Genomic DNA, 25392 nt, shown 5'->3' on the forward strand with positions numbered 1-25392 from the left:
TTCAATACAGTTCAATTAAATAAAATAAATTCTAAAGTTCGAATTAAAATAAAAATACCCCACCTAAAGTAAACAAATATATACATATATATTTCATGTATTAATAATTATTAAAAGTTATGTATAGAATTACAAGTAAGTTAATATTTTAATTAATACAAATTAATGTTACCCTACTTTTTTAATGGAAAAGGTTATTATAACACTTTAAAATGAGAATAAATATGGTTTAATTTAGATAGTATTTTAATGTTAAATTACATTTAGTTTATTTTTAAATAGGTGAAATAATTTAAATTAATTTAACATTATTTTCCAACGGGCTTTATTTTAATTACCTACTGCCATGGCTTCTATGTGAGGGTCTTGCAGTACCAGGTGACTGGCTATGCCTGGTGCTGGACTTACAGCTCTGAGCTGGAGTATGTTTATTACTGTTTTTTGCTGTAGTAATTTTAGAAATGCAATTTGTGAACAGCAACTGCCTTTCTCTTTTGTGGGTGGGTGCAGCCCCTTCTTAAACCCCTCCGTACTCCTCCCTTAACCATTCAGTAGTTAGTACACTTCTTTTTCCAGCCACTCCCCCGGTCCCTCCCACATTTAGTACTAAGCAGTAAATGTACATGTGTGAGGCTCCTCGAACAGAAAAGGTAGGGGCCGCATTGAAATATGCCTAAATACTGGAGGAAAAGATAATTTACTATTGTAACTCACGTCTTGAATATTGGGAAGTGAATTTCTGAGTGATCTTGGTGAAGTGTTGGCAAGCAGGCTGAGTGGAAATACAGGCATGTTTATGCGCACAATGTTACTGTATGCCTCAGTAGTGTTGGAACAGCACTGAAAAACTGGCTACGAGAAACGCTGCTCCATCAGCTGCTTCACCCACCCGGCTAGTCCAGCACCCCCCACCACGGAGCTCCCAGACTCATACTGTGGATTTCATTGTTGCCTTCCAGTCAAGTCTGTACGAGAAACCACATCTGCTCTGCTTTTTTAAGTTATTTTTGAAAAGGTTATTTCTTTTAATATGCAAAAAAAAATATCTTGCCATTCCTTGTTTCGTAGGCCGTTTTCTTATTTTACAGTCATCATTTTAACTTTAAACCATGTGATCATTTTATTCAGAAAAACAATTCCCACTGCTTTGTTCTGACCTGCGCTGGGATCGTCACCGCTTTCCTTCTCATCTGTGTTCTCACGATGCTTCAAAATATGCATGGAGGCCTCAGAATGCTTCAGATGATTCCTTTCACCGAGCAGGGTATCAGAATTGCCTCCTGTGCAAAAAGACAAAATGGAAGAATCACCTGCAAGAATGTGGACTTCAAGAGACCATTTCTTCGGGGGATTCAACAACTTACATCTGAGCTGTAAAACCCTTGAAGGCCTATAATTAAGCAACTGTGTAAACACACAAACATGCAAACAGACACACAGGTGCGCACACATACACACACGCCTGTTGTACATTGAGTGGGCACACAGTAATACCTGGAAAGAGCACTCCTGTATACAAGGATGAACAGCATCATTACTCTAAAGATATCACTGCACATACTTGGAGAATGCCTTATTCAACCCAGAGATAGCACCCCTTTATACCAGAAACAAACCTTGCCTCACTCATGGAGACATCACCCCTTTACATTTGTACATGGCGAGCTCACCCATAACATTACAGAAAGAACCCCCTCACAGCTGGATGTACCACCTTTGCAGAAACAACCACTTATTCCTGGTGGGCTTCCCACTTTAACCTAGATAAAGCCCCTCTTACATCTGGATAAAAAAACTCATGCATAGCTAACGCAGTCTTTCGACCTGGACATAATCCCCCCCTTGTACCCAGAAGAATACCCCGTATGACTGTTCATACCTAAAGAGATCATCCACTTGTACCTGGGGTACCACTCCCTTGCAGGTTAAGAGACCACCCCTGATACCTTGAGAGAAGACAACTTATACTTAGTGGAAGCAACCCTTATGTACGAAGAAGCCACCTCCTAACGCCCAGAGAAACTCCCCCTTTTATTTAGACAGCTCACTGTCTTATACATGGCGATGTTAGCCAAGAAACCCAGAAACAACTCCTTGTGTAGTAAAAGAGAACACACTATTATATTTGACCTCATCAGCAACCCTACAAAGAAACAATGAGCAGAACTAAGATGAGAGGTTGGAGCCTCAGGAGTCCCCGCAGGAGTCCCAGCAGGTGATAGGTGTAGGAAGCTGGCCTTGTGTGTGGATGACACCTATGATGTTGGCACGTTATACCAGGCCCAGGAAACCCCTATTAGTGAATGAAGAAGGTGTCTAGGAAGCCAGGCTCTCTAGATGTAGCTGTGGATGAGCAGCCAAGACTTATCTAGGAGGAGTGTAATGCACTTCCAATACCACAACAGTCACACAGCAACGTATCACACCTGAAAAGAACCACACAGTGTTACAAAAATAGTACTTAATTATAGTAGCGCTGAACTAGATTACTTATAGGCACTCCCCCAACTGGAGGTACGTATACACTATATATATATATATATATATATATATATATATATATATATATATATATACATATATATGTATATATAAATAATCAGGAATTAGCATAGGAAACAACAAGCATTGGCAAGGAATTGTAGAAAATAGGGCCCTATGGGAGGGACACAACATATACTAAAATAGTGGACTGCGAAGTGAAGTCCCCCACCCCAGGATATGTAGTAGTTAGAGGGAGCTGGGAGAACACGGGACCCCAAGAGCTGAATACCTATGTGACCCCCAGTGACCAGGAGGGCGGAGGTAAATACCTGGGTTCCCAAGGACTAACAAGTGGACTTAAAAAAGGAACTTTGCAAGAACAGGACCAGAGGAACCCAAAGGTGGAATCTGGAAGAAGAGGACCTGCAAAAGAAGAGGACAGAGTCCAGTCCACGCAGGAGTGTCTAGGCGGGGCAGGAGCCACTACCCACTATTCTGTGGATGTAGATCCAGGTCAACGGAGTAAGAAGAAGATCAGCTGTCGAGCCCAGGAGCTGCAGAGAAGTCCTTGGAACCATGCAGATGATGTCCCACATCAGTCGGCGGGTTGCAGCCGGTCAGTGATCAGAAGGACCACCAACAAGCCTTGGCAAATGCAAGTTGGAGCAAAGGAAGAGTTGGCAGGCTGAAGAGGACCAGCAAGGTCCAGGGGACTCGACCCTTGGAGGGGAATCCGGGCTGACCCTCAGCAGTCGGGAGAGCCAGCAAAAGCAGTCGCAGCCCCCACAGGCGACCCACTGGCAGCAGGCACAGTAAGTTGAAGTGAGGCCCAGTTAGCACACCTGGAGAGGATTCTTACGTCGCTGGAGCAGCAGAGAGAAGACTGTCCTTGCAAGGATGACGTGCTGGCAAGCCTTGCAAGAGGGCTTTACCTTTTCTCATGGGGCTACTTGATCCCTTGGAGCAGGAATCAACAAGCCTTGGTTGCTGCAAGAGTTGTGGTGCACAGGGGTACCGTCCTGCAAAGAGAGGCAAGGGCTCGCTGTCTCCCAAAGTGGACAGAGGGCAGAGAGGACCAAGGGGACCACGCTGGACCACCACCTGTGTTGCAGGATCCATGTAGTTCCAGAAGAGGGCAGATCCACGCAGCTGGATGTTGTTGCTGTAGGTGCCTGCAGATGCAGGGGAGTGACTCCTTCACCCTAAGGGAGATTCCTTCTTGCTTCCTGGTGCAGCTGAAGTCTTGCCGACCCCATAAGATGAACAGCCGTGGAAATGTCGCAGTTGCTGGAAGGAGCCAGGGGAAACAATGTTGCAAAGCGAGGTCATGTCAGGTGTTGCAGTCTTGTCTGATCCTGAAGTGTCCAGTTGCGGTTCTGGTGGCCAGTAGCAGAAGCTGTCGATGCAGAGGAGTCCTGGTGGAGTCCTGCATGCTGAATCTAGCGACCCACCCGCAAGGGAGTTACAAAATAGCCCTACCAGGGGGATTGGTCACTTTGCACTATGACCATCTGTAGGAGGCTGGACTGGCTTGTAGTGAGTACCAAGGGGTACTTGCACCTTGCACCAGGCCCAGTTATCCCTTATTAGTGTATAGGGTGTCTAGCAGCTTAGGCTGATAGATAATGGTAGCTTAGCAGAGCAGCTTAGGCTGAACTAGGAGACGTGTGAAGCTACTACAGTACCACTTAGTGTCATATGCACAATATCATAAGAAAACACAATACACAATTATACTAAAAATAAAGGTACTTTATTTTTATGACAATATGCCAAAGTATCTCAGAGTGTACCCTCAGTGAGAGGATAGGAAATATACACAAGATATATATACACAATAGCAAAAATATGCAGTATAGTCTTAGAAAACAGTGCAAACAATGTATAGTTACAATAGGATGCAATGGGGAAACATAGGGATAGGGGCAACACAAACCATATACTCCAAAAGTGGAATGTGAACCACGAATGGACCCCAAACCTATGTGACCTTGTAGAGGGTCGCTGGGACTATTAGAAAATAGTGAGAGTTAGAAAAATAACCCTCCCCAAGACCCTGAAAAGTGAGTGCAAAGTGCACTAAAGTTCCCCTAAGGACAAAGAAGTCGTGTTAGAGGAATAATGCAGGAAAGACACAAACCAACAATGCAACCACTGTGGATTTCCAATCTAGGGTACCTGTGGAACAAGGGGACCAAGTCCAAAAGTCACAAGCAAGTCGGAGATGGACAGATGCCCAGGAAATGCCAGCTGCGGGTGCAAAGAAGCTTCTACTGGACAGAAGAAGCTGAGGTTTCTGCAGGAACGAAAAGGGCTAGAGACTTCCCCTTTGGTGGACGGATCCCTCTCGCCGTGGAGAGTCGTGCAGAAGTGTTTTCCCGCCAAAAGAACGCCAACAAGCCTTGCTAGCTGCAAATCGTGCGGTTAGCGTTTTTGGACGCTGCTGTGGCCCTGGAGAGACCAGGAGGTCGCAAATTGGACCAGGAGAGAGAGGGGACGTCGAGCAAGACAAGGAGCCCTCTCTGAAGCAGGTAGCACCCGGAGAAGTGCCAGAAACAGGCACTACGAGGATGCGTGAAACGGTGCTCGCCGAAGTTGCACAAAGGAGTCCCACGTCGCCGGAGACCAACTTAGAAAGTCGTGCAATGCAGGTTAGAGTGCCGTGGACCCAGGCTTGGCTGTGCACAAAGGATTTCCGCCGGAAGTGCACAGGGGCCGGAGAAGCTGCAAAAGTCGCGGTTCCCAGCAATGCAGCCCAGCGAGGTGAGGCAAGGACTTACCTCCACCAAACTTGGACTGAAGAGTCACTGGACTGTGGGGGTCACTTGGACAGAGTCGCTGGATTCGAGGGACCTCGCTCGTCGTGCTGAGAGGAGACCCAAGGGACCGGTAATGCAGCTTTTTGGTGCCTGCGGGTGCAGGGGGAAGATTCCGTCGACCCACGGGAGATTTCTTCGGAGCTTCTGGTGCAGAGAGGAGGCAGACTACCCCCACAGCATGCACAGACAGGAAAACAGTCGAGAAGGCGGCAGGATCAGCGTTACAGAGTTGCAGTAGTCGTCTTAGCTACTTTGTTGCAGGTTTGCAGGCTTCCAGCGCGGTCAGCAGTCGATTCCTTATCAGAAGGTGAAGAGAGAGATGCAGAGGAACTCGGCTGAGCTCTTGCATTCGTTATCTAAAGTTTCCCCAGAGACAGAGACCCTAAATAGCCAGAAAAGAGGGTTTGGCTACCTAGGAGAGAGGAAAGGCTACTAACACCTGAAGGAGCCTATCAGCAGGAGTCTCTGACGTCACCTGGTGGCACTGGCCACTCAGAGCAGTCCAGTGTGCCAGCAGCACCTCTGTTTCCAAGATGGCAGAGGTCTGGAGCACACTGGAGGAGCTCTGGACACCTCCCAGGGGAGGTGCAGGTCAGGGGAGTGGTCACTCCCCTTTCCTTTGTCCAGTTTCGCGCCAGAGCAGGGGCTAAGGGGTCCCTGAACCGGTGTAGACTGGCTTATGCAGAATTGGGCACATCTGTGCCCAACAAAGCATTTCCAGAGGCTGGGGGAGGCTACTCTTCCCCTGCCTTCACACCATTTTCCAAAGGGAGAGGGTGTCACACCCTCTCTCAGAGGAAGTTCTTTGTTCTGCCATCCTGGGCCAGACCTGGCTGGACCCCAGGAGGGCAGCTGCCTGTCTGAGGGGTTGGCAGCAGCAGCAGCTGCAGTGAAACCCCAGGAAGGGCAGTCTGGCAGTACCAGGGTCTGTGCTACAGACCACTGGGATCATGGAATTGTACCAACAATGCCAGGATGGCATAGAGGGGGCAATTCCATGATCATAGACATGTTACATGGCCATATTCGGAGTTACCATGGTGAAGCTACATATAGGTAGTGACCTATATGTAGTGCACGCGTGTAATGGTGTCCCCGCACTCACAAAGTTCAGTGAATTGGCTCTGAACAATGTGGGGGCACCTTGGCTAGTGCCAGGGTGCCCTCACACTAAGTAACTTTGCACCTAACCTTTACCAGGTAAAGGTTAGACATATAGGTGACTTATAAGTTACTTAAGTGCAGTGTAAAATGGCTGTGAAATAACGTGGACGTTATTTCACTCAGGCTGCAGTGGCAGGCCTGTGTAAGAATTGTCAGAGCTCCCTATGGGTGGCAAAAGAAATGCTGCAGCCCATAGGGATCTCCTGGAACCCCAATACCCTGGGTACCTCAGTACCATATACTAGGGAATTATAAGGGTGTTCCAGTAAGCCAATGTAAATTGGTAAAATTGGTCACTAGCCTGTTAGTGACAATTTTAAAGTAATGAGAGAGTATAACCACTGAGGTTCTGGTTAGCAGAGCCTCAGTGAGACAGTTAGGCACCACACAGGGAACATATACATGCACACCTATGAGCACTGGGGCCCTGTGTGACAGGGTCCCAGTGACACATACATATAGGCCACAAACCTATGAGCACTGGGGTCCTGACCAGCAGGATCCCAGTGACACATAACAACCATACTGAAAACATAGTGTTTTCACTATGAGCACTGAGGCCTGGCTATCAGGATCCCAGTGAGACAGTGAAAACAGTGACAAACACCCTGACATACACTCACAAACAGGCCAAAAGTGGGGGTAACAAGGCTAGAAAGAGGCTACCTTCTCACACAACCCCCCCCCCAAACGAAGGACAATAAGGCTAACCTTGGCCAGTTGAGACTTTATTGTCTAAGTGGTGATAAGTAGAGAGTAGCTCTGCAATAGACTGGTTACTCCCTTTATCATCCACTATATGATTACTTCCCTGTGGGGATGTAAACCACCCTGTTTGAAGTTTTTTAGCTAAGCAACAATGTGAAGATGTATTTTCAGAGTTTCTATCAGTAAGTTTTAGTTTAGAGCAGTGGGAATTGTCCACTGAACCTATTTGTAGTGATGGAAATGCCAGACAGGGATGCTGTCTCAGAAAAGCCATAGCTGGGCAAAAACTTTGTCCATCTGGCTGGAAGAGAGAACAGGGATGCTGTTTCTCTTGAGTTGGAGCAGGGCAGGGATGCTGTCCTATGAGCTCCACACTAGGGCAGGGATGCTGTCCTAAGTGTTTTGAGGTAGTGCAGGGTTTTTGCACTAAAGTTTCTCTGGGAGGGTTGGAGGGATGCTCCATGTTAACTAAAATGGTGCTCTTTTTCTCACCAATGTTAGTTATCCCACAGAGAGGTACTTCCACCTCAGGGAGTCCAGCTTTGCCAGCTGATGATTCCCTTGGAACAGGTGCCACCCCAGGAGAGGTTTCTCCCACCACAGGAATAGTATCCTGAATGGTAGGGTGGTTAGGGGATACTGTGATACCCTTTTTACCTGTTGATGGAGAGGGATCCTGAGTTTTCAGGCCTTCTCTCCTTTGCTTTTTCATTTCACTTGAAATGAGAGGGAACAATTCCTCAGGGATGCCCAGCATGGCTGCATGGGCATAAAACTCTACATCAGCCCAACCTGAGGCCTCTAGGTCATTACCTAAGAGACAGTCTACAGGTAAGCTAGGTGATACCACCACCTGCTTAGGGCCAGTAACTCCACCCCAACTAAACTGAATTATAGCTAAGGGAAGAAACTTAGTGGAGTTATGGACATCAATAATCTTATACTGTTGTCCAATGATGTGTTGTTCAGGAGGCACTAGGTTTTCAGTCACCAAAGTGAAACTGGCACCTGTGTCCCTGTAGGCCAAGGCCTCAACACCATTTATTGAAACTGTCTGCCTGTACTTATCCATTGTAAGGGGACAAGCAGCCAGTGTGGCAAGGCCAATGCCACTAGGTGTGACAGAAACTGTCTTGGGACTGATGACATCAGTTTCCACTATGGACCCATAAGTGAACCCAACTACACCCTTTGCTTGACTGTTGCCAGCAGTCCCACCACTAGTACCACTACTGCTAGGGGCACTAGAGCTTGATGTATTAGTGGTGGTAGGCTCAGGGGGTTTACCTGGACAGGACTTATCCCCTGGCCTATGGCCTCTATTTTTACACACAAAGCACCAAGGCTTTTTAATGTGTGCAGGTTGGGAAGAAGAGGAAGAATTTGTTTTATCCCCACCCTCTGAAGAGTGTTTAAGATTTGAAGTGGGATCTTTGGTTTTACCCTTATCCCCATGCTTATCTTGAGATTTTTCACCATCTTTCTTCTTATTGCCATCTTTGTCACCCCCTGTATGAACTTTTCTGTTCACCCTTGTTCTGACCCATTTGTCTGCCTTCTTTCCCAATTCTTGGGGAGAGGTCAGATCAGAGTCTACCAGGTACTGGTGCAACAAATCAGACACACAATTATTAAGTATATGCTCTCTCAGGATTGTGTTATACAGGCTTTCATAATCAGTAACTTTACTGCCATGTAACCACCCCTCCAAGGCCTTCACTGAATGGTCAATGAAATCAACCCAGTCTTGTGAAGACTCCTTTTTGGTCTCTCTGAACTTTATCCTGTACTGTTCAGTGGTTAAGCCATAACCATCCAGGAGTGCATTCTTAAGAACTGTAAAATTATTGGCATCACTTTCTTTCACAGTAAGGAGTCTATCCCTACCCTTTCCACTAAATGATAGCCATAGGATAGCAGCCCACTGCCTTTGAGGGACATCCTGTACAACACAGGCCCTCTCAAGTGCAGCAAACCACTTGTTAATGTCATCCCCCTCCTTATAAGGGGGAACTATCTTGTGCAGATTCCTGGAATCATGCTCTTTTGCAGGATGACTATGGGGAATACTGCTGCTGCCACCATGGGTATCTAAACCCAACTTCTGTCTTTCCTTCTCTAATTCTAAAGACTGTCTATCCAAATCCAGCTGTTGCTTCTTGAGCTTCAGTCTGGTTTGTTCCACTCTCAATCTATTGAGCTCCCTTTCTAACAATCTGTCATCAGGGTGGGTGGGAGGGACATTTCTAGATACAGAGGTATGATGGGAATGAACAGAAGGAGACCTGTCCCTTACAGAGGGCACCCTAACAGCTTGGCTACCAGTATAATGTGAGAGCACACCATCAGTATGGTGTGATTCAACCTCTGTACCAACTATGCTAGACTGTCTAGTAATGGGCAGGCTGAGAAGTTTCTTTCCTGAACCTTTTCCTGGGGGAGTCCCTGGATCAGATTGAGAACCATTAGCTACTTTTTCACCAGATTTGGCACTCATGGCCTTATCCTGTACTCTAAGCATATTAATTAACAGTTCTAAGGAAGGATTCTTCCCTACACTCAAACCTCTCTCTATGCAGAGACTCCTTGCTCCTTTCCAGCTAAGGTGATCATATGCAAGTTTGGACAGTTCAACATTTTTGCCTGTGCCAGACATTTTTTTGAGAGAGTTAAAGTGATAGAAAAAGAGAAAAAAGTTTTCAGAACTTTTTGGAAAGACAGAAAAAAAACTTTTTAAACTTTTAAGAACTTTTTGAAAGTTTAGGAGTACTTTTCAGCACTTAGAAAAGAGTGAAAAGAGGAAATGCAAAACTTTTTGGCTATGTGTATATACACTGACCTTGTTTTGTATATTTTTCTCTTATGAAAAGTACAATGACAAGAGTGGTAAGTAGTCTCAAGCACTTATCCCACCACTGCACAACCAATGTAGGAGGCTGGACTGGCTTGTAGTGAGTACCAAGGGGTACTTGCACCTTGCACCAGGCCCAGTTATCCCTTATTAGTGTATAGGGTGTCTAGCAGCTTAGGCTGATAGATAATGGTAGCTTAGCAGAGCAGCTTAGGCTGAACTAGGAGACGTGTGAAGCTACTACAGTACCACTTAGTGTCATATGCACAATATCATAAGAAAACACAATACACAATTATACTAAAAATAAAGGTACTTTATTTTTATGACAATATGCCAAAGTATCTCAGAGTGTACCCTCAGTGAGAGGATAGGAAATATACACAAGATATATATACACAATAGCAAAAATATGCAGTATAGTCTTAGAAAACAGTGCAAACAATGTATAGTTACAATAGGATGCAATGGGGAAACATAGGGATAGGGGCAACACAAACCATATACTCCAAAAGTGGAATGTGAACCACGAATGGACCCCAAACCTATGTGACCTTGTAGAGGGTCGCTGGGACTATTAGAAAATAGTGAGAGTTAGAAAAATAACCCTCCCCAAGACCCTGAAAAGTGAGTGCAAAGTGCACTAAAGTTCCCCTAAGGACAAAGAAGTCGTGTTAGAGGAATAATGCAGGAAAGACACAAACCAACAATGTAACCACTGTGGATTTCCAATCTAGGGTACCTGTGGAACAAGGGGACCAAGTCCAAAAGTCACAAGCAAGTCGGAGATGGGCAGATGCCCAGGAAATGCCAGCTGCGGGTGCAAAGAAGCTTCTACTGGACAGAAGAAGCTGAGGTTTCTGCAGGAACGAAAAGGGCTAGAGACTTCCCCTTTGGTGGACGGATCCCTCTCGCCGTGGAGAGTCGTGCAGAAGTGTTTTCCCGCCGAAAGAACGCCAACAAGCCTTGCTAGCTGCAAATCGTGCGGTTAGCGTTTTTGGACGCTGCTGTGGCCCTGGAGAGACCAGGAGGTCGCAAATTGGACCAGGAGAGAGAGGGGACGTCGAGCAAGACAAGGAGCCCTCTCTGAAGCAGGTAGCACCCGGAGAAGTGCCAGAAACAGGCACTACGAGGATGCGTGAAACGGTGCTCGCCGAAGTTGCACAAAGGAGTCCCACGTCGCCGGAGACCAACTTAGAAAGTCGTGCAATGCAGGTTAGAGTGCCGTGGACCCACGCTTGGCTGTGCACAAAGGATTTCCGCCGGAAGTGCACAGGGGCCGGAGTAGCTGCAAAAGTCACGGTTCCCAGCAATGCAGCCCAGCGAGGTGAGGCAAGGACTTACCTCCACCAAACTTGGACTGAAGAGTCACTGGACTGTGGGGGTCACTTGGACAGAGTCGCTGGATTCGAGGGACCTCGCTCGTCGTGCTGAGAGGAGACCCAAGGGACCGGTAAGGCAGCTTTTTGGTGCCTGCGGTTGCAGGGGGAAGATTCCGTCGACCCACAGGAGATTTCTTCGGAGCTTCTGGTGCAGAGAGGAGGCAGACTACCCCCACAGCATGCACAGACAGGAAAACAGTCGAGAAGGCGGCAGGATCAGCGTTACAGAGTTGCAGTAGTCGTCTTAGCTACTTTGTTGCAGGTTTGCAGGCTTCCAGCGCGGTCAGCAGTCGATTCCTTATCAGAAGGTGAAGAGAGAGATGCAGAGGAACTCGGCTGAGCTCTTGCATTCGTTATCTAAAGTTTCCCCAGAGACAGAGACCCTAAATAGCCAGAAAAGAGGGTTTGGTTACCTAGGAGAGAGGAAAGGCTACTAACACCTGAAGGAGCCTATCAGCAGGAGTCTCTGACGTCACCTGGTGGCACTGGCCACTCAGAGCAGTCCAGTGTGCCAGCAGCACCTCTGTTTCCAAGATGGCAGAGGTCTGGAGCACACTGGAGGAGCTCTGGACACCTCCCAGGGGAGGTGCAGGTCAGGGGAGTGGTCACTCCCCTTTCCTTTGTCCAGTTTCGCGCCAGAGCAGGGGCTAAGGGGTCCCTGAACCGGTGTAGACTGGCTTATGCAGAATTGGGCACATCTGTGCCCAACAAAGCATTTCCAGAGGCTGGGGGAGGCTACTCCTCCCCTGCCTTCACACCATTTTCCAAAGGGAGAGGGTGTCACACCCTCTCTCAGAGGAAGTTCTTTGTTCTGCCATCCTGGGCCAGGCCTGGCTGGACCCCAGGAGGGCAGCTGCCTGTCTGAGGGGTTGGCAGCAGCAGCAGCTGCAGTGAAACCCCAGGAAGGGCAGTCTGGCAGTACCAGGGTCTGTGCTACAGACCACTGGGATCATGGAATTGTACCAACAATGCCAGGATGGCATAGAGGGGGCAATTCCATGATCATAGACATGTTACATGGCCATATTCGGAGTTACCATGGTGAAGCTACATATAGGTAGTGACCTATATGTAGTGCACGCGTGTAATGGTGTCCCCGCACTCACAAAGTTCAGTGAATTGGCTCTGAACAATGTGGGGGCTCCTTGGCTAGTGCCAGGGTGCCCTCACACTAAGTAACTTTGCACCTAACCTTTACCAGGTAAAGGTTAGACATATAGGTGACTTATGAGTTACTTAAGTGCAGTGTAAAATGGCTGTGAAATAACGTGGACGTTATTTCACTCAGGCTGCAGTGGCAGGCCTGTGTAAGAATTGTCAGAGCTCCCTATGGGTGGCAAAAGAAATGCTGCAGCCCATAGGGATCTCCTGGAACCCCAATACCCTGGGTACCTCAGTACCATATACTAGGGAATTATAAGGGTGTTCCAGTAAGCCAATGTAAATTGGTAAAATTGGTCACTAGCCTGTTAGTGACAATTTTAAAGTAATGAGAGAGCATAACCACTGAGGTTCTGGTTAGCAGAGCCTCAGTGAGACAGTTAGGCACCACACAGGGAACATATACATGCACACCTATGAGCACTGGGGCCCTGTGTGACAGGGTCCCAGTGACACATACATATAGGCCACAAACCTATGAGCACTGGGGTCCTGACCAGCAGGATCCCAGTGACACATAACAACCATACTGAAAACATAGTGTTTTCACTATGAGCACTGAGGCCTGGCTATCAGGATCCCAGTGAGACAGTGAAAACAGTGACAAACACCCTGACATACACTCACAAACAGGCCAAAAGTGGGGGTAACAAGGCTACCTTCTCACACCATCTACCAGACAGGGTCACTGACGTCACCTGCCTGACCTGGTCACTCAGATGCTCCTAAGGGCCTCTACACATCTTGTTTTCAAAATGGCAGAACCACATAGCCACCTGGAGGAGCCCTGGGCTCCAACCCTGGGGTGGTGCTAGACAGTGGAGTGGTCACTCCCCTTTCTTTTGTCCAGTTTCACACCAGAGCAGGGACTGGGGATCCCTGGACTGGTGCAAACTGGTTTATGCAAAGAGGGCACCAAATGTGCCCTTCAAAGCAAACCGGTGCCTTGGGGAGGCAACCCCTCCCCAGCCTTGTAACACCTATTTCCAAGAGAGAGGGTGTTGCCTCCCTCTACCACAGGAAATACTTTGTTCTGCCTTCCCCTGCCTGAGCTGGTCAAGCACCAGGAGGGCAGAAACCTGTCTGAGGGGAGCAGCAACATGGGCTGCCCATAAACCCTGGAAGACTGGTAGGAGCAATACATCGGGGATCCTCTAAGGAGCCCCAGAGTGCATGAAATCATGCCACCAATACTGACATTAGTATTGGGATATGATTCTGACATGTTTGACACCAAACATGCCCAGGTTCTGAGTTACCATTACGTAGCGGGCCACAGAGAGTGACCTGTGGCCAGTACAAGAGTAAAATGGACATACTTAGGAAGTCCAGTGAACTGGAACAGGAGTTCGTAGGGGCACCTATGCTCATGCAGGGATGCCCTTCACATACAGGAACCTGCACCCTGCCCTTTGGGCTGGAAGGGCCTACCATTGGGGTGACTTTCAGTGACCTGGTGTAGTGACCTGTGCTGAAAGGGTTCATGCACCTTTTTATGCAAGCTGCAATGGCACGCCTGCAGACACATTTTGCATGGACTCCTATGGGGTGGGCTCCTATGAGTGGCATAATACATGCAGCAGCCCATGGGGGACCCCTGGTGTCCCAATGCCCTGGCTATCTAAGTACTACATGTGAGAAAGTAGCCTCTTTCTAGCCTTGTTACCCCACTTTTGGCCTGTTTGAGAGTATATGTCAGGGTGTTTCCACTGTCTCACTGGGATCCTGCTAGCCAGGGCCCAGTGCTCATAGTGAAAACCCTATGTAATCAGTATGTTTGTTATGTCTCACTGGGACCCTACTATCCAGGACCCCAGTGCTCATAAGTTTGTGGCCTATATGTATGTGTTCCCTGTGTGATGCCTAACTGTCTCACTGAGGCTCTGCTAACCAGAACCTCAGTGGTTATGCTCTCTCTGCTTTCCAAATTGTCACTAACAGGCTAGTGACCAATTTCACCAATTCACATTGGCATACTGGTACACCCATATAATTCCCTAGGATATGCTACTGAGGTACCCAGGGTATTGGAGCTCCAGGAGATCCCTAGGGGCTGCAGCATTTCTTTTGCCACTCATAGGGAGATTTGACAATTCTTACACAGGCCTGCCACTGCAGCCTGAGTGAAATAACGTCCACGTTATTTCACAGCCATTTACCACTGCACTTAAGTAACTTATAAGTCACCTATATGTCTAACCTTCACCTGGTGAAGGTTGGGTGCAAAGTTACTTAGTGTGAGGGCACCCTGGCACTAGCCAAGGTGCCCCCACATTGTTCAGAGCAAATTCCCCGGACATTGTGAGTGCGGGGACACCATTACAAGCGTGCACTATACATAGGTCACTACCTATGTATAGCGTCACAATGGTAACTCCGAACATGGCCATGTAACATGTCTAAGATCATGGCATTGTCACCCCAATGCCATTCTGGCATTGGGGAGATAATTCCATGATCCCCCGGGTCTCTAGTACAGAACCCGGGTACTGCCAAACTGCCTTTTCAGGGTTTACACTGCAGCTGCTGCTGCTGCCAACCCCTCAGACAGGTTTCTGCCCCCCTGGGGTCCAGGCAGCCCTGGCCCAGGAAGGCAGAACAAAGGATTTCCTCTGAGAGAGGGTGTGACACCCTCTCCCTTTGGAAATAGGTGTGAAGGCTGGGGAGCAGTAGCCTCCCCCAGCCTCTGGAAATGCTTTGATGGGCACAGATGCTGCCCATCTCTGCATAAGCCAGTCTACACCGGTTTAGGGATCCCCCCAGCCCTGCTCTGGCGCGAAACAGGACAAAAGAAAGGGGAGTGACTACTCCCTTGTCCTGCACCTCCCAGGGGAGGTGCCCAGAGCTCTTCCAGTGTGCCCCTGACCTCTGCCATCTTGGAAACAGAGGTGTTGCTGGCACACTGGACTGCTCTGAGTGGCCAGTGCCATCAGGTGACGTCAGAGAAGCCTTCTGATAGGCTCTTACCTTTCTTACTAGCCTATCCTCTTTCCTAGGTAGCCAAATCTCCTTTTCTGGCTATTTAGGGTCTCTGCTTTGTGGAATTCTTCAGATACCGAATGCAAGAGCTCACCAGAGTTCCTCTGCACTTCTCTCTTCACCTTCAGCCAAACGATCGACCGCTGACTGCTCAGGACGCCCGCAAAACCGCAACAAAGTAGCAAAGACGACTACTGCAACCTTGTATCGCTTCATCCTGCTGGCTTTCTCGCCTGTTTCCTGGTGGTGCATGCTCTGGGGGTAGCCTGCCTCCTTCTTGCACCAGGAGCTCTGAAGAAATCTCCCGTGGGTCGACGGAATCTTCCCCCTGCAACCGCAGGCAACAAAAGACTGTATCACCGGTCCTCTGGGCCCCCTCTCAGCACAACGAGCGTGGTCCCTGGAACTCAGCAACTCTGTCCAAGTGACTCCCACAGTCCAGTGACTCTTCAGTCCAAGTTTGGTGGAGGTAAGTCCTTGCCTCCCCACGCTAGACTGCATTGCTGGGTACTGCGTGATTTGCAGCTGCTCCGGCTCCTGTTCACTCTTCCAGGATTTCCTTTGTGCACAGCCAAGCCTGGGTCCCCGACACTCTAACCTGCAGTGCACAACCTCCTGAGTTGTCCTCCGGCATCGTGGGACTCCCTTTTGTGTCTTCGGGTGGACTCCGGTTCACTCCTCTTCCAAGTGCCTGTTCCGGTACTTCTGCGGGTGCTGCCTGCTTCTGTGAGGGCTCCCTGACTTTTTGGGCGTCCCCTCTGTCTCCTCATCCAAGTGGCGACATCCTGGTCCCTCCTGGGCCACAGCAGCATCCAAAAACCCTAACCGCGACCCTTGCAGCTAGCAAGGCTTGTTTGCAGTCTTTCTGCATGGGAACACCTCTGCAAGCTTCTTCACGACGTGGGACATCCATCCTCCAAAGGGGACATTTCTAGCCCTCTTCGTTCTTGCAGAATCCACAGCTTCTACCATCCGGTGGCAGCTTCTTTGCACCCTTAGCTGGCATTTCCTGGGCATCTGCCCACTCTCGACATTGTCGCGACTCTTGGACTTGGTCCCCTTGTTTCACAGGTACTCAGGTCCGGAAATCCACTGTTGTTGCTTTGCTAGTGTTGGTCTTCCTTGCAGAAACCCCCTATCACGTCTTCTGTGCTCTCTGGGGGTTATAGGTGCACTTTACACCTACTTTTCAGGGTCTTGGGGTGGGCTATTTTTCTAACCCTCACTGTTCTCTTACAGCCCGAGCGACCCTCTACAAGTTCACATAGGTTTGGGGTCCATTTGTGGTTCGCATTCCACTTTTGGAGTATATTGTTTGTGTTGCCCCTATACCTATGTGCTCCTATTGCAATCTACTGTAACTTTACATTGCTTGCATTACTTCTTTTGCTATTACTGCATATTTTTGGTATTGTGTACATATATCTTGTGTATATTTGGAATCCTCATACTGAGGGTACTCACTGAGATACTTTTGGCATATTGTCATAAAAATAAAGTACCTTTATTTTTAGTATATCTGTGTATTGTGTTTTCTTATGATATTGTGCATATGACACCAGTGGTATAGTAGGAGCTTTGCATGTCTCCTAGTTCAGCCTATGCTGCTCTGCTATAGCTACCTTCTATCAGCCTAAGCTGCTAAAAACACCTCTTCTACACTAATAAGGGATAACTGGACCTCGTACAGAGTGTAAGTACCCCTTGGTACCCACTACAAGCCAGGCCAGCCTCCTACACTACATACTAGGGACTTACAAGGGGACACCAGTATTCCAATTGTGGAGTGCACAAATGTCCAAGGTAACCAAATTGGAGGGAGAGAGCACGTTCACTGGGGTCCTGGTTAGCAGGATCCCAGTAAAAACAGTTTAAGAATTTTGATAGCAGGCACAATGTGGGGTAACCCTGCCAAAAAGAGGGTACTTTTCTACAATAGGAACGGTCCCAGACCTGGAGGAAATCATCGGGACCAGCTGGGCTCTGTTCTTCAGGTAGGATGTGATCTCTTAGAGGATGGTGCTATTAAAGTCCATGCAGGCTGAGAGGGTGCTGTGTAGGGCAACAGAAGTCAAAACAGTGTCAAAGACTGTAAGAGGTCAAGCGGGATATGAAGAGATGGCTACCATTTTCAGGGCACTTGAAAGCCGTCATTGGTAACTTGATGGTGGCTGTATCGTTGCTGCATTATCGTCTGCGTCGGGTGGGTAGCCTTTTCTCATGAAGTGGTTGGCGATGAACTTCTCAAGTCTTCCTCTGGAAAGGCAGATAAGTGATTGGGCTCTGGTCTGCAAGTTCACTGGTGTCCAGGTAGGGGTCTTCTGAAAGTTCCAGATCGTTCTGTTCTTAAGATCATCTGGGAAGGCAGCTTGGGCAAGCGATAAACTGGCAATGTTCAGAGGCAGTGGAAACGGTTCACCAGAGATCTGCTCTACTACAGCCACTTACCTTGAAGAGTGTTACCAATTAAGCCTCTATTTTAAGAAACAATATTTCATGGTAATCAAACATTCTGCAAACCCCACCCCTGCTCCACCAATTATCTATTATGTGCATACATTTCCAGCAATCAACCTGTACGTCAAGGGAGAGATAACATTTCTCAAAACCACTTGACATCACCACATCAATCAATTCCTTCATCACACAAAAAACATCAACCTTCACCAAGCCCTCTGCTGATGTCTTGGCCACACGCCTCTAATCCCTGAAGGTCAGTTCACATGCAGACGAGGTCACTCAATCCTCCAATGTGAAGCAGATGACTGTGGAAGCCTTGTCACCCCGCTAGCCATCATCAACTCTTCATTTAGCTGCTGCTCTCCTCAAACACCAAGAAGACAGTCAGATCCACCCTCTCTTGATGAAGCCCTTCTGAACCCATATTAGCTTGCTCATTACTGCCCTATCAACCGCCTGTTATTCCTGTGGAGGATTAATGAAAAGGGTATGCGACTGTTACACCAGAGGCGTTACTTCAAGGGATGTTAAATCGTAGTAAAGTATAACAGGAGGGTGAGTTACACTGCAAGAAAGCGCATTATATTAGTGTGTGTATACATAATATATCCACAAGGTAATCACCCCCATGTATCGGACTCTAATATAAAAAGTGACATTCTAAAAAAAGCCATTGCCTCCAACCTCTTGGAGATGATCAGAACCAATGACCTAACTCAAAATTACCAGTCTGGGTCCAGACTAGAGCGCAATACGGAGGCACACACTACTAAGTGGTTAATGGTGTTCTCTTGATCTGCGGAACGGCAACACCAGGCTTCGCACCATTCTCAACCTCTCTACAGCCCTCAACATCATTGGGCACCAAAGCCTACTCATTGGGACTGAACCAGAATCGTCTGATTGTGATTCACTATCTGCTTCAACAGCAGAGCTGAACTGAAGTGGTTGGGCTCCATTACAATTTGCTGAGGAAGCCCCAAGGTCCTATTCTCTCCTCAGTACTCTCCAACTTCTATGTGGAGCCCTTGAGGATCGTGCTGGCTGGTAGGAGTGTCAATATCCACCAATAAGCCGGTGCCACCCAACTGCTTCTGTGAATCTCATTGAGCCTTGACATCAGTCCAGTTAAAGGACTGCCTCGTCACAGTCTTAGCACAAATTTTTTAATTCTTCCGCAAGCTGTACCTCAAAAAGTCCTATTTTTTCTCATCATCAATGATAGCGAACTACATAAAATATGTATGTGGCTCTCAAAACTGAACAAAGGCGTCATTATGACATTGGCGGTAAGTACTGCCTCCAGCCACGGCGACGGCCCCCAAAATACCGTCGCCGTGGCTAACAGCCGTCCACCATACTATGACCACAGCCGGATTTCCGCCACAAGACGGGTGAAAATCCGGCTGCAGTCATGCTGGCGGACGGTGTTAAGGTGGCGCTGCTAACACCAGCAGCACCACACCAGTAGACCACCGCCAGCCGTATTATAGGAAATAATATCGCCCCTGCCGTAAGACCCCCTGGATCCAGGTAAGTCGGGTTTCCGACAGGGGTTGGGGGTGGAGGGGGTTGCGTGTGTGTGTGGGTCTGTGCACGAGTGTGTGTGTGAATGAGAATGTATGAGTACTGTTGTGTGCGTCCGTGTATGCATGCGTGAGAATGCGTGTAAGTATGGATATGTGAATGCATGTCTGCGTGTCAGTGTGAATGTGGTGCGGATGTGTGCATGAATGAATAGATGCATGTGTGTATGAACGCATGTATGCCTGTGTGAGTGGGTGTGTGTATGCGTGGTGAATGTCTGCGGGTGTGTGTGTGTAGAGGGTGATTGGAAGGGGGGAAGCGTGGATGGATGGGAGGGTGGGGGGGCATCTGGGGAGTTGTTGGGGGGGGCCTCCTATCAGTGACAGGGAAAGAATTCCCTGTCACTGATAGGTCCTGCTGCCATGGTTTTCGTGACGTTACGGACACCACGAAAACCATGTCGGCGGGCTGGGTCAAAATGCCTGAGGCGTACCACCGGGCTGGAGATTCTTATATCCAGTCTGGCGGCTGCTACTGCCATGGCGGTCGGAGTGGTACATTGGCCGGTTGGCTGAAGCCAAACCGCCAATGTCATAATGTGGCGGTATGTACCGCCAGCCTATTGGTGGTACTACTGCCACATCACCACACTACCGCTGGGGTCATAATGACCCCCAAAGTGTCAAATGTGCTGTCTCTGGGCTTCCACACTAACACAAACCTCTGGATCAATAATCAAACCAAGCACAAAATGAAAACTATCCTGGCACCACATGACCTCTGCATGGTAAAGCTCTTCATTTCGTAATCTGACTTCAGGACCTTCATGCAGGTGTTGGTTCTTTTCCAGTTCAAGATTGGACCATATTCCAGAGACCAACCTGCAAAAGTGATTTTCATGCTACAGGTCCCCTCGTCAATGTCTTCACAAATATGAATGAATTTCTCAGATACTCCGAAAGCCATACTTGCTCCCTCTGCAAGCAAGATCACATCTGAAACATAATCCATCATCTAAAAGGCTGTCAAAGCCTACTCTTACTCATACTTAGCAACTAAGATGAAGATCTCTGGTAAGAGCAGGGACAATATGCAGCAGCAGCGGACCAGATTAGAAAATAAGAACTACAAGAAGGAAATAAATTACACAACAACCCTTTTTCCTGCCTTGTGTCAGTCCATGGAAAAATATCACAGTTCAAATCCACAGGCCATCCCACTTCTATAATTCTAAAAAGAGCTGCTTTCTCAAGAGCACACTTCTCCTCCTGCCTGTGCCCCTCGAAGACTAGCGAGTAACGCCTTCCACTGTCTGCATCACGCTGTGCACACCTGGCAAGATTCTCTTTTTATAAAGGCAATACATGCATAAACGAATACTTAAATACATGCTATAAAAAAATGGGATGACATCATCATCACATGATGTGGCAACGGAGGAATTAGCATGGCTGCAAAGGAGAGAGCAAACTAGTAAGATGGGGTAGCTGTTGATTTTGTCCATAAATAGTTGGCTTAAGCTCTGGAAGAAGGGGGCGTGAACCACAGGGAGTAACCTTAGATTGGAGGAGGCTAAGCTGTGGGAAGATTGTGAATGGAGGCCGGCTGATTGCACAGGACAGAAGCGACAGGATGTACCTTGCAGACTCACATGTTGTCCTGCAGAACAGGTGCATGCTGCGCAAGGGGGGGATAGGAGAGACATACTGCAGAGGATGAGATCAGTACTAGTTGTGAAGACAGGTTTGCTCTGTGGGTGGGCAGATGGACAGCAAACACACAGGAGTGGAGACGGAAGGCTACATGGAATCAAAGCCACCCACATGGTGGTAAAGAAACGTTCAAGGCTAGTAATGCTATAAATATGCACAAGGCAATTTTTGCAAAGCTGCTGAATATACTGGTGCCACAAATCATATGTTCAGAATAACTTCTAATTCTGAAAGTTTCAACACATCGCTTCTGAAGTTTGTACTCACTCAATGAAGGGGTAATATGTGCTCTTTTCTCAAATTGCTGAATGTCCATGGAGCACACATTTTTCTTTTGTTTTGGTCTTAATGAAAAGATAGAGGTAGCAATGAGCGGACCTATTGTGAAAGAAAACATCATTAATACAAATTATTGCAAAACAGTAATATTCATTGCTTCAAATGATTAAATGTGAAATCGGATAACTAAATGCTGAATTCATAGACTCTGCAACCGCCAAACTCACAGCGGCGGTCGGACCGCTGCAGTCCTGGCAGTCCGATCGCCAGATTACAATTCTGGCAGTCTGACCACTGCCACCGCCAGGATCAGGGATCAGAACGGGGTGGCGTTGGTTGAAGTCATGGTCAGCCACGGTGGTACCTATGGCAGCACAGCTTTGCTAATCAGTAGTTCACTTTCCACCAACCTTTCCATGGCGGTTTCACTGCCATGGAAAAGCTGGAGGAAAGCCAGTGCTGGGGACCAGATGGGGCCCCTGCACCCGCGCAATGCACAGTGTGTGCATTCCAAAGGTGCTGTTGTGCGATGGCATTGGCCTCGGCTCATTAAGGGAGCCAAGGCTAAAGCCGTGGCACTGCTTTCGATGGTCTGACTGGTGGAAAAATCATAATACATCTAGTGGGGAGGCCACCAGTTTGACGACCGCTTTCTCCCCATGGCTTTCGCAGTCAGCTGGTCCGACCGCCAAAGTCGTAATGAGACCCTTTGATTCCAAGTGGGCCAGAGGGGTGAACTTCACTCAGTGAATTTGGGTGGGCAGACCTGAAATTCACCACTGGAAACTTGTGGAGTAATTAGCAATCTCAGAATTCCGAAGCCTGTTGTAGGAGGCTGGCCTTGTTTGTAGTGAGTATCAAAAGAACTTACACCTTATATCAGGTCCAGTTATCCCTTATTAGTGAAATGGATTCAGTGTCTAGCAGCCAGGCTGTCTAAAGGTAGCTGTAGCTGAGAAGCCACGCCTGAACTAGGAGCCATGCAAAGCTCTTGCAATACCACTGTAGTCTCAAAGTACTCACACACATGAAAGAAAATACTCAGTGTTACAAAAATAAAGGTATTTTATTTTGGTGACACAAATGCCAAAAATACCTTAGTGACTATACTCCCTTAGGAGGTCAATAATATATACAGTATATACACTAGAATCTGAATACAGGTAAGCAAACAGTTAGAAAACTGTGCAAATAACGAAAATCACAATAAATTGCAATGGGCTCAGGGAGAACACAAACCATATACTAAAATAGTGGAATGTGAAAGTCGGTCTCCCACCTAGGCAAGTGCAGTGTGTAGAGGGGTGCTGGGAGTGTGAGAAAACACCAAAGGTAAGTAATAGAACCCATCCCAGAGCCCAGGAAAACAGGAGTAAATCACAGTAAGTTTCCTGAAACACACAAGAAGTCGTGATAGAAGATTGTGCAAGAACCAGAAGAGACTGCAAGACACCAACGATGGATTCCTGGCCCTGAAGACCAGTGGAAGAAGGGGACCAGGTCCGAGAAGCAGTGAGGAGTTCAGGGAGAACAGGAGCCCATGCTAGCCCAGATGAAGGTGCAAAAGAAGAACCACTGGTGAGAAGACAAAGTCAGTTATGCACCCAAGAAGACAGATCCGGGTTCCTGGTTGGTGCAGAAGATGTCCCACACCGGATAGCTGATTGCAGTCTGGTTTGCGTTGCTGGATTGCGCCAACAAGCCTTGTCACACCCAAAGCTCGAGGTTAGCAGAAAATGGCCCCGCCCTGGACCAGGAGGGACCTGGTGTCCTCTACCCAGGAGGGGGGCACAGAGGGGGCTCTCGGCAACTCAGAGAGCCCTCAGAAGACCAGGCAGCGCACACAGGAGTCCCACAGCACGGGGACAAAGAAGGTGCAAATGGAGGCCCACGCAGCACGACACAAAAGGATCCCACGCCGCCGGAGAACCACTCAGGAAGCTGTGCGTCGCAGGATGGAGTGCTGGGGACCTAAGCTGTGCTGTGCACGAAGAACATCTTGGAAGGTCGTACACAAGCCTTAGCAACTGCAAGTCACGCGGTACACTGGGTACTGTCTTGCGTGAGGAGGCAAGCTCTTACCTCCACCAAAGTTGGACAGCGGACCTTGGGACTGTCGGGGTCACTTTAGTCCACCACCCGTGTTGATGGATCCACGCTCGTCATCTGGAGAGGGTACCCACACCACCAGGAGGCAGAGAGGTGCCTACTGAAGCAGGGAAGTGACTCCGTCACTCCACGTGAGATTCCTTCGGTTCTTCTGGTGCAGGCTGAAGAAAGGCAGTCCTCGGAGAATGCACGACCTGGAAACTGTTGCAGTTGCTGGCAAGAGCTAAAGATACAATGTGGTAGAAGTCGTTTTTGCTTCTTTGTTGCAGTTTGTAGAGTTCCTGGAGGGTTCAGCTGCGGTTCCGTCGGTAGAAGATGAAGTAAAGGATGCAGAGGATTGGAACTCAAATCTGAAGAAACACCTAGATGAGGGCCCCTAAATAGCCATGAAAGGGGGATTGGTCACCCAACCAGGTAAGCACCTATCAGGGGAGGGCTCTGATTTCACCTTCTTGCACTGGCCACTCAGATACTCCCAGAGTGCCCCACCACTTTAGAATCCAAGATGGCAAAACCCAGGGACACTCTGGAGGAGCTCTGGGCACCACCCCTGGGGTGGTGATGGACAGGGGATTGGTCACTCCCCTTTCCTTTGACCAGTTTCACACCAGAGCAGGAACTAGCAGTCCCTAAACCGGTGTAGACTGGATTATGCAAGGAGGGCACCATCTGTGCCCTTCAAAGCATTTCCAGAGGCTCTGGGAGGCTACCCCTCCCATGCCTGTAACACCTATTTCCAAAGGGAGAAGGTGTAACACACCTCTCCCACAGGAAATACTTTGTTCTGGCTTCCTGGGCTTGAGCTGCTCAAGCAACAGGAGGGCAGCAGCTAGGGCTACCTAGAAAACCTCAGAAGGCTGGTATGGCAGTATTGTGGGTCCACTATGGAGCCCCCGAGTGCATCGGATTGTAAAACCAATATTAGAATCAGTATTGGGGTACAATTCCCAGTTGTTAGACACCTTACATGGCCATATTCGGGGTTACCATTGTGAAGCTGGACATAGGTATTGACCCATGCCCAGTGCACGTGGAAAATGGCGTCCCCGCACTCACGAAGTTTGGGGAAATGGTCCTGGAGACGTAGGGGCACCTCTGCCTGTGCAGGGGTGCCCTCACACACAGGTAATTTGCACCCAGCCTTCAGGGTGGAAGGTCTGACATATAGGTGACTTATAAGTGACCTGGTGCAGTGTAAATGACTGTGAAATGGTGCAGGCACCATTTCACACAGGCTGCAATGGCAGTCCCAAGGAAGCCTTTACATGAGCTCCCTATGGGTGGCAAAAGTAATTCTGCAGCCCATAGGGATCCACTGGAACCCCAATGCCCTGGGTACCTAGGTACCATATACTAGGGATTTATAAGGGGTGACCAGTATGCCAATTTGGAATGAAATACTGGGTAACCAGTATGCAGTGATCAATTTGGAAACAGAGAGAGCATAAGCACTGGGGTCCTGGTTAGCAGGACTCCAGTGACACAATCAAGCATACTTTCAAAACAGTGAAACATCCTGACAAGCAGGCCAAAAACCATAAGCACTGGGGTCCTGACTAGCAGGATCCCAGTGACACAGTCAAAACACACTGACATCAGGCAGAATTTGGGGGTAACATGTCAAAAAGAGGGTACTTTCCTATATCTGTGCACAGGGATCACAATTTACTGGCCCACTTGAAATCAGGATCACTGTGTGTTTAGCAGCCCACTTGAAAGATGATGTCTAGGGGTTAAAAACGAAAGGACAAGCAATT

The 25392-nt window shown here is 48.3% G+C and overlaps 1 protein-coding gene across 2 annotated transcripts in view; it reads right to left on the reverse strand.

Annotated features, from left to right (window-relative positions):
* Positions 1–25392, reverse strand: part of LOC138286729 (uncharacterized) — a 150283-nt gene that overhangs the window by 108143 nt on the left and 16748 nt on the right. For both annotated transcript variants that reach the window (XM_069227252.1, XM_069227251.1), the window contains exons 3-4: positions 21515–21625; positions 1158–1280 (exon numbers count right to left, since the gene is read on the reverse strand). In XM_069227252.1, coding sequence (XP_069083353.1) covers positions 1158–1280; positions 21515–21625 — 234 coding nt within the window. The remainder of the gene's footprint in view (positions 1–1157; positions 1281–21514; positions 21626–25392) is intronic.

Source organism: Pleurodeles waltl, chromosome 3_2 (assembly GCF_031143425.1).
Source record: "Pleurodeles waltl isolate 20211129_DDA chromosome 3_2, aPleWal1.hap1.20221129, whole genome shotgun sequence".
Taxonomy (NCBI): Eukaryota; Metazoa; Chordata; class Amphibia; order Caudata; family Salamandridae; genus Pleurodeles; species Pleurodeles waltl.